The sequence below is a fragment of the Gymnodraco acuticeps genome, unplaced genomic scaffold (genome assembly GCF_902827175.1).
Source record: "Gymnodraco acuticeps unplaced genomic scaffold, fGymAcu1.1, whole genome shotgun sequence".
Taxonomy (NCBI): Eukaryota; Metazoa; Chordata; class Actinopteri; order Perciformes; family Bathydraconidae; genus Gymnodraco; species Gymnodraco acuticeps.
In genome coordinates, this window is record NW_022990257.1 from 1 (window position 1) to 16,367 (window position 16,367).

The window sequence follows — 16,367 nt, forward strand, 5'->3', positions numbered from 1 at the left end:
CCTGTCCCAAGGAACCGTTCCCTCTGCCTTCAAAACTGCTGCTGTCACTCCCATCCTCAAGAAACCCGGTCTGGATCCCTCCTCCCTCAGTAATTACCGTTCCATCTCCAACCTCCCCTTTCTCTCAAAAACAATAGAACGCATTATCTCCAAACAACTCCACCCCCATCTCCAAACCAACCAGCTTTTTGAACCCCTTCAGTCTGGTTTTCGTCCCCACCACAGCACAGAAACGGCCCTCATTAAGTCCTCAATGACCTCCTCACCTCTGCTGACACCGGTTCCCTCAACATCCTCATCCTCCTCGACCTGAGTGCAGCCTTCGATACCGCGAGCCACTCCATCCTGCTTACCCGACTCCAGGACATCGGTATCGATGGTACTGCACTCAGGTGGCTCCAGTCCTACCTCTCCGACAGATCCCACTTCATCTCCCTCAACAACCACTCCTCTTCCACAGCTTCAGTCACCCAAGGTGTTCCCCAAGGTTCAGTACTCGGCCCCCTCCTCTTCATCATCTACATCCTCCCCCTTGGTCAGATTCTCCGCCAATACAACCTGGACTTTCACTGTTACGCCGACGACACCCAGATTTACCTCAGCACCAAATCCCCCAACAACCCCCCCCTCACCCACATCGAATCCTGTCTGACTGCAATAAAATCCTGGATGCAACACAACTTCCTCAAACTCAACAGCAATAAAACTGAACTCCTCCTCATCGGCTCCAAATCCACCCTCAGCAAAACCCCCAACCTGACAGTCACCATTGATGGCACCCCTGTTTCCCCCTCCACCCAGGCACGCAACCTTGGCGTTATATTTGACCCCACCCTCTCCCTCGAGCCCCACATCCGTCAAGTTGTAAAAACCTCATTTTTCCATCTCCGCAATATTGCCAAACTCCGTCCCTCTCTCACCCGCCCTGCAGCTGAGCGACTCATTCACGCCTTCATCTCCTCCCGCCTTGACTATTGCAACTCCCTCCTCTACGGCATCAGCTCCACATCCCTCAATAGACTCCAGCGTGTCCAGAACGCAGCCGCCAGACTCCTCACCCACACCAAATCATGGCATCACATCACCCGGTCCTCAAAGAACTCCACTGGCTCCCCGTTTCACACCGCATCCACTACAAACTCCTGGTCCTCACTTTCAAAGCCCTCCACCATCTGGCCCCCCCCTACCTCACTGACCTCCTCATCCTCTACCAACCACCCCGGTCCCTCAGATCCACCTCAGCCGGTTTGCTTTCCATCCCCAAGGCCAAACTCCGGAGCTTCAGGGACAGAGCCTTCTCTGTGGCAGCCCCGAAGCTCTGGAACTCCCTCCCCCAAGACCTCCGTGAGTCTGAGTCCCTCACCCTGTTCTAGTCCCGCCTCAAAACCCACCTCTTCAACTCTATATCCATAAGCCCCCCCCCCTCTCAATCAACTTCCTCCTGACTGCTTTTCTATTTTGTTTTGTTTCTTTTTGGCATTGTCTTTGTTTTGTTTGTCTACCCTCCCTCCCAAATGTAAAGCGTCTTTGGGTTCAAGAAAAGCGCTATAGAAATAAAATATATTATTATTATTATTGTGTGTGGCCTAGCATTACTATACTTGTGGGGACCTAAATCTGTTTACACAGTCACGTGTGGGGACTCGCCTCCTATATGGGGACAAATTGGAGGTCCCCATAAGGGGAACCATTAATTTTAGGGTGAAGACTTGGTTAGGGTTAGGGTAAGGGTAAGGGTAAGGTTAAGGGTTAGGGTTAGGCATGTGTTGGTTATGGTTAAGGTTAGGATAAGTCTCCAGGAATAGCATGTAAGTCAATGTAATGTCCCCTGAAGTGATGTATACATGGTATGTGTGTGTGTGTGTGTGTGTGTGTGTGTGTGTGTGTGTGTGTGTGTGTGTACCAGTGCAGGTAGTTGATGGAGTAGCTCCAGTGGTCCTCTATGTGCCAGCAGAAGGAGGAGAAGCACATCCCGACGTAGAGCCAGGGCAGCGTCATGCCGCAGATATCAGCCGTCACGTGGGTCAGCACCGAGGGGTTCATCATCGCCAGGTTGTTCAGGTTCCAGCCGCACTGCAGGTACTTCTGCACACACACACACACACACACACACACACACACACACACACACACACACACACACACACACACACACACACACACACACACACACACACACACACACACACACACACACACACACATTTTTATTATTTTGTATTCTGGATTGTGGGAAAGGGTATTTCGATCTCTCTGTAAACACAAACTGGAAGATTGACTTTGACTTTGAGATGAGTGTAGAGGGACAGTGTCTGCTATCGGTCAGTCCATCTGAAATGGCTACGTTAGCTACGTTGCAGCGTTTGGTTTCTGCAGCGTTTAGTAAACGCTGCGCATGTTTCCTCAAGTTGCTGAATGTTTTTTGTGTGTGTTTTGGAACATTTGGGTTTTATATCTGCATCATTTCTGAAGCTGCAGAAATGTAAAACTTTCACCAACCCTACTCCCGATTGACTTCACTGCTTCTCAAAGACTTCTCTGTGGTTTCCCCTGTGTTCACCTCGTCCTCCGGGGAGACCTTGAACCTCCCGTTGGGGATCGGGAACCCGCTGCCGAACTCTTTGGAGGCGATGTCCGCTCCGTACTCCACGGTCACGTCCTCCTCGATCGCTCCCACCAGACGCCAGAACTCCTTCTCCACCAGCTCCGTGGGAACCATCTGGGACGAGACGGCATAAATATATATATATAAACAGAGGTGGGAAGTATTGGAGTACAAATACTTCGTTACTGTACTTAAGTACATGTTTCTGGTATCAGTACTTTACTCCACTACTTATTTTTCTGACGACTTTTTACTTTGACTTCTTACATGTTGAACTCAAATACCTGTACTTTCTACTTCTCACATGTTGAACACAAATACCTGTACTTTCTACTTCTCACATGTTGAACACAAATACCTGTACTTTCTACTTCTTACATGTTGAACCCAAATACCTGTACTTTCTACTTCTTACATGTTGAACACAAATACCTGTACTTTCTACTTCTCACATGTTGAACACAAATACCTGTACTTTCTACTTCTTACATGTTGAACCCAAATACCTGTACTTTCTACTTCTTACATGTTGAACTCAAATACCTGTACTTTCTACTTCTTACATGTTGAACACAAATACCTGAACTTTCTACTTCTTACATGTTGAACCCAAATACCTGTACTTTCTACTTCTTACATGTTGAACACAAATACCTGTACTTTCTACTTCTTACATGTTGAACACAAATACCTGTACTTTCTACTTCTTACATGTTGAACTCAAATGCCTGTACTTTCTACTTCTTACATGTTGAACACAAATACCTGTACTTTCTACTTCTTACATGTTGAACACAAATACCTGTACTTTCTACTCCTCTGGTCATTATGAACTGTTTGTACTCACATGAACCGGCATGTTGAAGTAATCCGATTTGAAAGCGTCGGCCATTTGTCCGAAGGCTCTCAGAGAGTAGTCTCTGTACGCCTGCTCGAAGCCGAACGCCTCGTGAGGTTTGTTGCATTCCTGCAGAGAAACATTATCATGAGATGATTATACTGAATGTGTTCAGGACATCCCTGTATTCTGGGGTTGTAGAGCTTTTCAAGAGTGACATCCAAGCACTTTGAAGCCTTTCTCACCACATCTTAACTGTTACTATAAGCGCAATCACATAATATCAAGTTTAAAGAATAGATTTATCAGATTGTTAATTTATATATTGTTTATTTCTCGTTGTTTACATTCTGCTACTGGCTGCTTTTCCCCTTTCCCCTTTAATATGTGTGCATGCCGATTTACTGAATACTGTCTCTGTCATTATTGTCTCTTTGCTGTAACTATGTTTGCCTCTTTGGGACGAATACAAGTACTTTATTTAGTACACAGATGTTGTACTTGAGTAAAAGGAGAAGTAGAAGTTTTTCTGGCAAATGTATGACTTTAAACATTTCTGAGTCTGTCCTGGGATTAGTGCTCCCTCTTAAACTCTCCTAACCCACAATGGTCTTGTTTTTAAAGGTGTACACTAGTTTTGATATCTTGGCCCGCTCATTAATCACATGCTCCTCCTCACCTGAGCGAGGCACTTGGGGCACCTCCAGTCTCCTTTGGGGATTTCTGGCAGGGGGGGGATGAGGCAGAACGTGTGATAGCTGTCATCACAGCCGTCGCACAGCAGGAGGCGCTCTTCGTCCCCCCCGCTACCACACACCAGACAGATCACCAGGTCCACCTGCAGCACAGAGGGGGAGAGCCAGGCCGGCTGAAGAGAGACCAGCATTAGAGAGGGGCTTTTACAGGGTGATCCTGAAGGCAGCATCTCCCTCGTCCAATGGGATGTCTCCATGTGATTTTGGATTATGTCAGAAAATAATCTCAAATCTTTTATGATACATACACGTTGAATTATGCAGGATAATCTACACTTATTAACACCACTTCTGAAGTAAGAAGCTAAGATCAGGCTATAAAGGAACTACAGCACGGTCACATGACTTCACGTCACCACCGCTAAGCTAAAGGGGGCTAACGTTGGGCTATATAAGAACTACAGCACGGTCACATGACTTCACGTCACCACCGCTAAGCTAAAGGTGGCTAAAGTTGGGCTATAAAGGAACTACAGCACGGTCACATGACTTCTCGTCACCACCGCTAAGCTAAAGGCGGCTAATGTCGGGCTATAAAGGAACTACAGCACGGTCACATGACTTCACATCACCACCACTAAGCTAAAGTGGGCTAACGTTGGGCTATAAAGGAACTACAGCACGGACACATGACTTCACGTCACCACCGCTAAACTAAAGGGGGCTAATGTTGGGCTATAAAGGAACTACAGCACGGTCACATGACTTCACGTCACCACCGCTAAGCTAAAGGGGGCTAACGTTGGGCTATATAGGAACTACAGCACGGTCACATGACTTCACGTCACCACCGCTAAGCTAAAGGCGGCTAATGTTGGGCTATATAGGAACTACAGCACGGTCACATGACTTCACGTCACCACCGCTAAGCTAAAGGCAGCTAATGTTGGGCTATAAAGGAACTACAGCACGGTCACATGACTTCACGTCACCACCGCTAAGCTAAAGGCGGCTAATGTTCGGCTATAAAGGAACTACAGCACGGTCACATGACTTCTCGTCACCACCGCTAAGCTAAAGGTGGCTAATGTTCTGCTATAAAGGAACTACAGCACGGTCACATGACTTCACGTCACCACCGCTAAGCTAAAGGAGGCTAATGTTGGGCTATAAAGGAACTACAGCACAGTCACATGACTTCACGTCACCACCGCTAAGCTAAAGGGGGCTAACGTTGGGCTATAAAGGAACTACAGCACGGTCACATGACTTCTCGTCACCACCGCTAAGCTAAAGGCAGCTAATGTTGGGCTATAAAGGAACTACAGCACGGTCACATGACTTCTCGTCACCACCGCTAAGCTAAAGGCAGCTAATGTTGGGCTATAAAGGAACTACAGCACGGTCACATGACTTCACGTCACCACCGCTAAGCTAAAGGCAGCTAATGTTGGGCTATAAAGGAACTACAGCACGGTCACATGACTTCACGTCACCACCGCTAAGCTAAAGGCAGCTAATGTTGGGCTATAAAGGAACTACAGCACGGTCACATGACTTCTCGTCACCACCGCTAAGCTAAAGGCGGCTAATGTTTGGCTATAAAGGAACTACAGGACGGTCACATGACTTCAGGTCACCACCGCTAAGCTAAAGGAGGCTAATGTTGGGCTATAAAGGAACTACAGCACAGTCACATGACTTCACCACATGCAGGTACATTAGAGTTTGTACTCACTGCACTGGGGAGGACTGGAGGGGGTTTCTTGTATCGTGACTTTAATTTGTCTTCTATGATCGGCTCTTTAATTTCCACGGGCTCCTGTTTCACTGGGATGGGAATCTCTTTTTCTGCAAGACAACAGAGAAAAGGTGAGCAACAGCATCACAGACGCAGAATACAAACATGTGACATAGGGTTTATAACACAGCGTCATGTAGCTGTACGCGTCTAAAAGGCTGTGTTTTATCATTACCAGTTAATATACCAGTGTGGTGACACGTTATTGGACATAATTCACCTCTCGTATTGTGTTGCCACACGGACCCTTTAGTGGGAACACCTGCTAGCTCGTCAAGCAGAGCAGTTCATGCGATAACCTCTCTGTTATTAATGGCTAATAAAGATTGGAACTCTGTTCTTAATACACCGCCTCCGACTCCCTTTTCCTGGCACTACACCAGGCTCAAATGTCTGCCTGTAAACATTACCATCAACATGTTAAATATTATTATTATTTTCCACCTTCTCTGACTTTAATATTGTCCCGTTAGAGCAAACTCAATTTCATCTCGGGCCACATCAGCATTATGGTTGCACTCAAAGGGCCGGTTGTAACTTCAAGACTATATAAATAAACATATATACAAATAAATAATATATATAAAATAGTGTATTATATTACATGATTGCCTCTGCGTTGGATTATTATCAGATAGGGTAATAACTTCATAATTAACTACGTCTGAAAGCAGAAGTCTAGGGCAAATCATTGTAACGGTGCGTCCACACGGCAGCGTGCGTTGAAGCTTGCCGGTGGGCGTGTCTGGCGTGCGACTAACATCCAATCACATTCTTCTCCCGCCCCGGACACACAAGCATGCGGTTTGATTGGCTAGAGCTTGTGCTGGCATATGATTTGATTGGCTGACGCTTCCGTCGAAGCTTGAAAAATTGAACTTTTCTCCACGGAGACGTGTGGACGGCCGTAAGTCTCTTCAGTGCTCATGTCGTTAAATAAGATGCATTGTGGGACATGTAGTTCATGGGCAACGTGCTTCTGTAAAGCGGCATGTAACCGTATAATAAACGTATTATATTCGTTCAGAGCTCTTGCGGGCCACATCAGATGAAGCTCTGAGTCCCTGCTTTGAGTCACAAGCACTAAGCTGAGGTGTTTCCATAAATACTGTTTATATATATTTTATATTTGGGATGCGGAGCCTCACCTGGTTCCTGTTTGGCGACGAAGGATCCCATCCTCCTCCTCAGGTTGGGTCTGTCTCCGGGCTCGACTGGTTCTGTCTTCACACAGACGGCCTGCAGACACATGGAGGAAGGTAAACGACTCATAATACATAACAGGGAATATGTGTAGAATTAGGGAAGCACGATATTACATATATCTCACAATATAAAAGCTAGTTGATAGTTTGAACCTATGCACAGAGTGTGTGTGTGTGTGTGTGTGTGTGTGTGTGTGTGTGTGTGTGTGTGTGTGTGTGTGTGTGTGTGTGTGTGTGTGTGTGTGTGTGTGTGTGTGTGTGTGTGCATTGAAACGTCACCCACCTCACACTTCATGCGTTTGGCTCTTCTTTCAGAGTGTGTGTCGGGCGAGGTCGGGGGGGTCTGCAGCTCCTTGGTGTCCGCGGTGATGTCACTTCCTGTTCCCTCCGCCTTCTGAACACACTGCAGGAAACACACAGCGGGTCTTTAACCTCCCCATTGCTGCTTTAGCACCAAGCTCACGTTCCTGCATGTTTCTTGTTGTTCTTCTTATTGCACCTTGCTTTGGATAAAAGCGTCAGAGAAATGTAATGTAATATAGACAAGAGGAAGTGTGTGTGTGTGTGTGTGTGTGTGTGTGTGTGTGTGTGTGTGTGTGTGTGTGTGTGTGTGTGTGTGTGTGTGTGTGTGTGTGTGTGTGTGTGTGTGTGTGTGTGTGTGTGTGTGTGTGTGTGTGTAACTGGAAATACCTGTGTGTTCAGGTGAGATATGATATGAATAGATATGACGCTGCGTTTCATTTGACTACGCCAACAAAGACAGGTGTTCTAAAACAGGAAGTTCCGCCTGTATTTAAAAAGATCTCTTTATGATTATTGCTTGTGTTTAGCAGCTGTAATAAAAAGCAGCTGTAATAAAAGCAGCTGTAATAAAAAGCAGCTGTAATAAAAGCAGCTGTAATAAAAACAGCTGTAATAAAATCAGCTCTGGGGAAGTAAGAGCGTCACGCTGGGGCTGAAGGACTCCATCAGAGAGAGAGTCAACATCCAGAGGAGGATGTGGGTAGAGAAAGTATTTCAGTTCAAACAGGGAGGATCATGCCAAACTGAGGAAAGGTGAGCAGGCGAGGAGGTGAGCAGGTGAGCAGGCGAGGAGGCGAGCAGGTGAGCAGGCGAGCAGGTGAGGAGGTGAGGAGGTGAGCAGGCGAGGAGGTGAGCAGGCGAGGAGGTGAGCAGGCGAGCAGGTGAGGAGGTGAGCAGGTGAGCAGGTGAGGAGGTGAGGAGGTGAGCAGGCGAGCAGGTGAGGAGGAGGCGAGGAAAGTCAGACGTTCAGAGAGCTGCGCGTCGAGGTGCTGTTCAGTCATTAAAGAGGCCATTAAGAAGGAGAGGAGACAACATCTAAACTCATGAGCAGCTGATCAGCTCTCAGACTCAATTCCAACTGTAATCTTACGTCGCAGCACTCAGGTGTTTCTGGGCTTCCTCTCCTCCATTGGTTAGTCTGGGTTAGTCTGTGTTAGTCTGGGTTAGTCTGTGTTGGTCTGGGTTAGTCTGTGTTAGTCTGGGTTAGTCTGGGTTAGTCTGTGTTAGTCTGTGTTGGTCTGTGTTAGTCTGTGTTAGTCTGGGTTGGTCTGTGTTAGTCTGTGTTGGTCTGTGTTAGTCTGTGTTAGTCTGGGTTAGTCTGTGTTAGTCTGTGTTGGTCTGGGTTAGTCTGTGTTAGTCTGTGTTGGTCTGTGTTGGTCTGGGTTAGTCTGTGTTAGTCTGTGTTGGTCTGGGTTAGTCTGTGTTAGTCTGTGTTGGTCTGTGTTAGTCTGGGTTAGTCTGGGTTAGTCTGGGTTAGTCTGTGTTAGTCTGGGTTGGTCTGTGTTAGTCTGTGTTGGTCTGTGTTAGTCTGGGTTAGTCTGGGTTAGTCTGGGTTAGTCTGTGTTAGTCTGGGTTGGTCTGTGTTAGTCTGTGTTAGCCTGTGTTAGTCTGTGTTGGTCTGTGTTAGTCTAGGTTGGTCTGTGTTGGTCTGTGTTGGTCTGTGTTAGTCTGGGTTAGTCTGTGTTGGTCTGTGTTGGTCTGTGTTAGTCTGTGTTAGTCTGTGTTAGTCTGTGTTGGTCTGTGTTAGTCTGTGTTAGTCTAGGTTAGTCTGTGTTAGTCTGTGTTAGTCTGTGTTAGTCTGTGTTAGTCTGGGTTAGTCTGTGTTAGTCTGTGTTAGTCTGGGTTAGTCTGTGTTAGTCTGTGTTGGTCTGTGTTAGTCTGTGTTAGTCTGTGTTAGTCTGTGTTAGTCTGTGTTAGTCTGGGTTAGTCTGTGTTAGTCTGTGTTAGTCTGGGTTAGTCTGTGTTAGTCTGTGTTAGTCTGGGTTAGTCTGTGTTAGTCTGGGTTAGTCTGTGTTAGTCTGTGTTAGTCTGTGTTAGTCTGTGTTAGTCTGTGTTAGTCTGTGTTAGTCTGTGTTAGTCTGTGTTAGTCTGTGTTAGTCTGTGTTAGTCTGTGGGGAAACGTCTTCAGTATGAAACCTGCCTGACAACGAGGTAAACACAGTATACTAGAAATACTTCAAAAACCGATGTATTCTTTTAAGGTTTTAAGGTTTAGAGGTACTTGTACTATAGCTGAGTATTTGCTTTCCATGCCACTTCTACCGCACTATAAGAGGGTACTTTTTACTGATTTACTCATTAGGATTTTTACATTAGAAACACGAGTTTTTAAATAAAAAATAGTCAAAACTTAATGTTTAGATTCTTGTAAAGCTGTGAAAATATTATATTTTTGGCATAAACTTTTTTCTGATGTTTGGAGGTACTTGTACACACACACACAAACACACACACACACACACACACACACACAGACACACAGACACACAGACACAGACACACACAGAGACACACACAAAGACACACACAGACACACATAGACACACACACACACACACACACACACACGAACACAGACACACACACAGAGACACACACAGACACACACACACACACACACACACACACACACACACACACACACACATACACACACACACACACACACACAGAGACACACACACACGAAGACAGCCACACACACACAGAGACACACACACACACACACACACACACACACACACACACAGAGACACCGAACACAGAGACACACACACACACACAGCACACACACACACACACACACACACACACACACACACACACACACACACACACACACACACACACACACACACACAGAGACACACGAACACAGAGACATACACACAGACACACACGAAAACAGACACACACTTTTTTTTAGATTTGGAGGTACTTGTACTTTCCCTGAGTATTCTCAACCTAAACTTTATTTTGAAGTATTTTAAAGAACAAACTGTGTTGAGTACGTCATCATTTATTGACTTTCTTTCAGAACACTTACTTAAGAACATTTTCAATGCAGGACTTGTATTTGTAAGAACGCCTTTCATCCAGTGTGGTTTAAGTACCTTTACTGAAGTGATCTGAATACCTCCTCCTCCTCCTCCTCCTCCTCCTCCTCCTCCTCCTCCTCCTCCTCCTCCTCCTCCTCCTCCTCCTCATGAAACCACTACTGATCGATTCAAACGATCTTTGTGCCGAAAAACGAGCTCCCAGCTGTTTTTAATTCCCAGTCCGACAGTGAAACAGGACCCTGAACACACCGCCACACATGCACGTCTTCAGTGAAACAGGACCCTGAACACACCGCCACACATGCACGTCTTCAGTGAAACAGGACCCTGAACACACCGCCACACGTGCACGTCTTCATTGAAACAGGACCCTGAACACACCGCCACACATGCACGTCTTCATTGAAACAGGACCCTGAACACACCGCCACACATGCACGTCTTCATTGAAACAGGACCCTGAACACACCGCCACACATGCACGTCTTCATTGAAACAGGACCCTGAACACACCGCCACACATGCACGTCTTCAGTGAAACAGGACCCTGAACACACCGCCACACGTGCACGTCTTCATTGAAACAGGACCCTGAACACACCGCCACACGTGCACGTCTTCATTGAAACAGGACCCTGAACACACCGCCACGTCTTCAGTGAAACAGGACCCTGAACACACCGCCACGTCTTCAGTGAAACAGGACCCTGAACACACCGCCACACGTGCACGTCTTCATTGAAACAGGACCCTGAACACACCGCCACGTCTTCAGTGAAACAGGACCCTGAACACACCGCCACGTCTTCAGTGAAACAGGACCCTGAACACACCGCCACGTCTTCAGTGAAACAGGACCCTGAACACACCGCCACGTCTTCAGTGAAACAGGACCCTGAACACACCGCCACACGTGCACATCTTCATGCATGTTTGTTAATGGTGAGTTTGCCGACACTAACGTACCTTTTCCAGTTCAGGCTCAGCCTCCAAACCAAGCTTCAGTTTGGAAGCTGCCTCTGGAGCCTGAGCAGAGAGAGCCGGAGACACACATGTTGGGTTTGAGCACTTTGTTCTTGTGTGAAAGCAATTCAGTTCTCACTCTCTGATGTTAGTCAAACAACAGAGTTCAAAACAAACGTCATCCTGCAACGTAAACAAACCATGCATTTCCTAACAATGCATTTGTTTCCTTTTGTTTTCATGCTAGGACACTAGTCTTCCTGTACACATCTTTTATAGCGTAACACATGATTTAACTTTGACCGGAACATTAAATGATAGGTGGAAATAAAAAGCTATGGATGAGCATTATCAGGGTTTGTTTACAGATCAGCCGAACTCTGTTTACTGTGTTTCTGTTGACACAAACACTGTGAGGGTGAGTAAAGCAAACACATCTAAGGCCCCGTCCACACGGAGACGAAACGGGTTGTATCCGCTACAGTTCTTTATCGTATAGACCAGGGCTATTCAATTAGTTTGGAATGGGGCCGGTTGATGAAAATGATCCAAAGCAAGGGGCTACTACAACAGCATAGTGGAGTGCATGCATTGTGTTTAATTAAATCAAACAACATAGCACCAAGGCCTTTAGAGATCTTAATGGCTCAGAACTCAGTATGCCTACATGTGAAGATCATTTAACCGTCAACATCATTTGATTTAATTTAGGTGAAATTATCTAATCATTCACGCAGAGATGCCATCAATGACAGTTTATCACTACCTTAGCTAGTAGGTGGGTTCGAAACCCGAGCCCGCAGAAGTTTTCAGGCAATGTCTTTCCCTCTATCTCTCAATGTGACACCCTCTCTGGAATAAAGGCACTCTTTAAATCTTAAAAAAAGAAAAAGAAAAGTAGATTACTTTTTAACATTAAACTCAAAGGGCCAGTAAATATCACCCCGGGGCCGGATTTAGCCCGCGAGCCGCCGATTGAATAGCCCTGGTTAGAGAGGTAGACGGTTCGTCCACACGAGGCCGACACGGAGCCGACACGGAGCCCTCAAACGATACCCTCTGATAACGGCTCCCAAGGTGGGAAGGTCTGGGGACGAAACGCTTGCGGCTCCGTGTGTACGCCCTATACGACCATAGCCTCGCCTCTCCTGCTCACCCCCGCATCATTGCTGATGCGTTTCGCCAACAACAACAATGGCGGAGGGAGGCGTGTGGCGCAGTGGATAGAGCCTTGGTGTTGGGATCAGGGGGTCACAGGTTAAAACCCCACTGCAGTCAGCATGTCGTTGTGTCCCTGAGACCCTTCACCCCAAAGTGCTCCTGTGATTGGCCACAGTATTGAGTATGTTCGTGGCTTTGGATAAAAGCGTCTAACAAGTGACATGTGATGGGTCACAGGGTTGCGTTCGTGCTCCAGACGCTACTGACCATGATACAGCTTTTAGTGCCAAATCTACAGTTTGTTTGTTTATGCTCAGGGGTCTTCTTCGCTGCTTTTGGTGTATTTTGTGGCGGAAGTACAGCGCCACTTACAGGCCCGGCATATGTACTACAGCGTCTCCAGCGGGTTCGTTTGGACGGATACGTTTCTTCTCGTCTCAGTGTGGACGGGGCTTAAAATTATGCTTTCTTCATCTCTGATTGTAAGTTGAGATTTTTGTTTATGAGTGAACGTTCAATAATGCAATATACAGGTATAAAATAAATGATATGTACGGAGCCGAGGAGCAGCGTTTATTGTTTCATTAATTTGTGAAATTATGATTTTTTTTTAATGTAGAAATATACCTTCATAGATTCAGGTGAGAATGATTTTAGTCGCAAATTTAAGATTTTTTTTTGTGGGGTTTTCTCTTTCTGATTCTTATCCTCAGCCTTTGTTATTTCATGAGGTTTTTTTATAAAACAAAACACAGGAGATTGTTTTGACTTTTTGATAATTCGTGAGATTTTCTTCTGTTAAGAAATGAAGGGATTTTATATCCTCAATGTGAGATGCTGTTCTGTTATAGATTCAAAGTGGTGCGTCCACAATATTCAGGTTTCTTCCTCAGTGATTTGTGTGTTCATGCCGTTTTGTATGACGACACGACGAAGGGATTTTTGCATTTCAAATATTTTAAGAATTTGTGGTAAAATTAGCAATACAAACAAATCATATATATGGAGCCAGGAGGCTTTCCTCTGAGTCTTGAGTTGGACTCAGGCTACTCTCTCGGATCAGAGGGGACATTCTGTTCCATCTGTTCTGTCCGATATACATTCATGTTGCTCTGCTGGAGGAGGACTCCAGGTTTTCCATATCTACTCTGTAGCTGCTGAGCTCGTGTTGAGAGAGACTTGAAACTTGAATTTTCTGAAAAAAGTCAACATTTTAAGGATTTTCAGAAAAGTCCGAATTTTATGATTTTCGAAAAAAAAGTCAGAATTTTTTAGATTTTCAGAAAAAAAAATCGGGATTTTTTAGATTTTCAGAATCTTTAGAGAAAGTTTGAATTTTTAGATTTTCAGAGAAATGTTCGAATTTATGAAAAATGACTATCTTTTCTTTGATTGATGTGTTTTATCTGTTCCATGTCCTAACAGACACGTTGCTCTGCTGGAGGAGGACTCCAGGTTTTCCATATCGACTCTGTAGCTGCTGAGCTCATGATGAGAGAGACTTGAGACTTGAGACTTGAACTTGAGAAAACTACATTTTTGTTTCTACAGACGATTCTTTAGCTTTACGTGTTTGTGCAAAATGAAAATCTGCATCATGCAATAAAATCCTCTTTCTTAGAGCACATGACCTAATGTTGTCTGCTCGCTCCTCTGTTAATAAGTTTAATGTATATGTGAGTGTTGTTCCTGCTCCTCACCAGCAGGTGTGCTCCGCTCTGGAACAGGTTGTAGGGGTACAGGATCTTCTCGTAGTGAACTCTCAGGTGAGAGCCCACCGCTTTACCTGGAGCGAAACCCATCGTCATCGCTATCTTCGTCCAGCGGCGCTCCGTGCAGACCAGATCAAAGCCTCCATCCTCTGCGACCAGCTGCACACACACGCACACACACACACACGCACACACGCACGCACACACACACACACACACACACACACACGTTAGCTTACTATCTCACAAAGTAGCATCTAGCTATAGCAACAGATTGGTGTCTCTCTAATTTAAATATGAGTTATTTTTTAAACCCCCGTACAGCGTGGACCTAACATGCCGTCATACAAGCATAGATATACGAATAGCATAGCTCTCAGATATATACATACATATACAAAAAACATGTGTATGAAGTGTTTTGCTCCAAACACCAAACAGATTCTAGCCATGCCTCATATCCCTCTATTTCACTTCCTGTTTCTAAAGTGCTGATTTGGGGATAAAGCTTTAAAGAGGAGGGGTCTGAGCTCATGCGGGACCCGGCAGTTACTGTCTAAGCTAAATGCTGCGGTGATGAAACGCCATATCATGGATCATCAAGGATTCTCTCTGAAACAGTATGGAGCTCAAAGTCTTTCTCTCTTGCCGGTTATACCACAAGGTGAGTTCCTTTTTACTTCCTGCTTCTTCACACACATGCTCTCCAGTACAGGTTAGCTCTGAGTGTTAGCGATGCTAATGTAAACACCGACCATATTACGTCCAAAACAGTCGGCCATTGTTTCTGATAGCAACGTTTCTGATTGGGCCGTGGGTCCACATTTCAGATATTACGTCATATCGGACGCAAATCTGGATCAGCTCGTTGTTCCCCGTTTTTAGAGATTTGGGTACGGAGGAAAAGAGAGAGGGTTTTATTTCCTGATGCTGCGTGAGTTCCCCGACACACCGGGGACACATGTTGATGGAGAGAAGACATCACAAAGTGCATTTTGCATGATAGGTCCCCTTTAAAGTTGTAATATTAATAATTTAAGTGTCATTTTTATCTCACACTCTGCAAAAATACAAGGTTTGACACAATAACATGCAAACAGAAACTAAAAAGCTGCAGCGTTCAAATTGGTCCTAGAGTTTGAAAGTCAGTGTCATAAATAAAGCTTTTGCTGCAGCATGGGGTCGATATTCAGTATATAATGATGCACCTTGTTCAGCTTGTATAGATCCAGGATCTTCCTCTCCACGTGGGGGATCTTCAGGGCGCATCCCTGCAGGTCCCAGAATTTGGCGATCTGGTCGAGGAAGTTGAGTTTGACTCTGGTCTGCGCCTGGGACATAATGTGAGAAATGCAAACAGTCAGCCGCAGAAACCAGGGAAACAAGCGAGAGCAAGGCTTATAAGGAAAAGTGAGGCCATCCCCGGGGAGAGATAACAAAACAGGGCCGAGAGTAATCCAAACAAGAGGAAACATCATCCAACACACGGAGGAACGAGACGTGATACGCTCGACAATCAGTTTGAATGTTTAAATAAACAAATGTCATCTTTATGGGCTTTTAACTCATTACATCTTCTATATATGAATACAGGGAAAAAGTGTTTATATATCAATTTAAATAAACTCACCTCCAGCTCGTTGAGCCTCTGGATCCGAGGGACGAAGTGAAGTCTGTCGACATCACAAGCAAACGGAGGCTGCCAACCCTGCACACACACACACACACACACACACACACACACACACACACACACACACACACACACACACACACACACACACACACACACACACACACACACACACACACACACACACACACACACACACAGGTCAGAACAGACGGTCCTGTTCTTTTATTTACCGTAGATAAAGCGAATTCAAGCAGATAACTGGAGGTGGTGGTTGCAGGTTTTCAAAGTGAAGTTAGGTTATAGTTTGGAGAGCAGCTGCTGATGATTGATTGATTGAACACAGAGACGCTCTTCTCTATAACACGGATCAATATCAGATCAATACTGAA

The 16,367-nt window shown here is 45.6% G+C and overlaps 1 protein-coding gene across 1 annotated transcript; it reads right to left on the reverse strand.

Annotated features, from left to right (window-relative positions):
• Nucleotides 1-1,903: 1,903 nt before the first annotated feature.
• Nucleotides 1,904-16,050, reverse strand: LOC117549059 (lysine-specific demethylase 5B-B-like; the record flags this gene model as incomplete). The annotated part of the gene is given in 11 exon segments (XM_034220647.1): nucleotides 1,904-2,085; nucleotides 2,561-2,719; nucleotides 3,453-3,572; nucleotides 4,123-4,311; nucleotides 5,877-5,989; nucleotides 7,088-7,178; nucleotides 7,428-7,547; nucleotides 11,473-11,532; nucleotides 14,331-14,501; nucleotides 15,551-15,673; nucleotides 15,973-16,050. Coding segments are annotated over 11 exon segments (1,406 nt in total), but the record flags the coding sequence as incomplete, so codon positions are not given.
• Nucleotides 16,051-16,367: the final 317 nt, after the last annotated feature.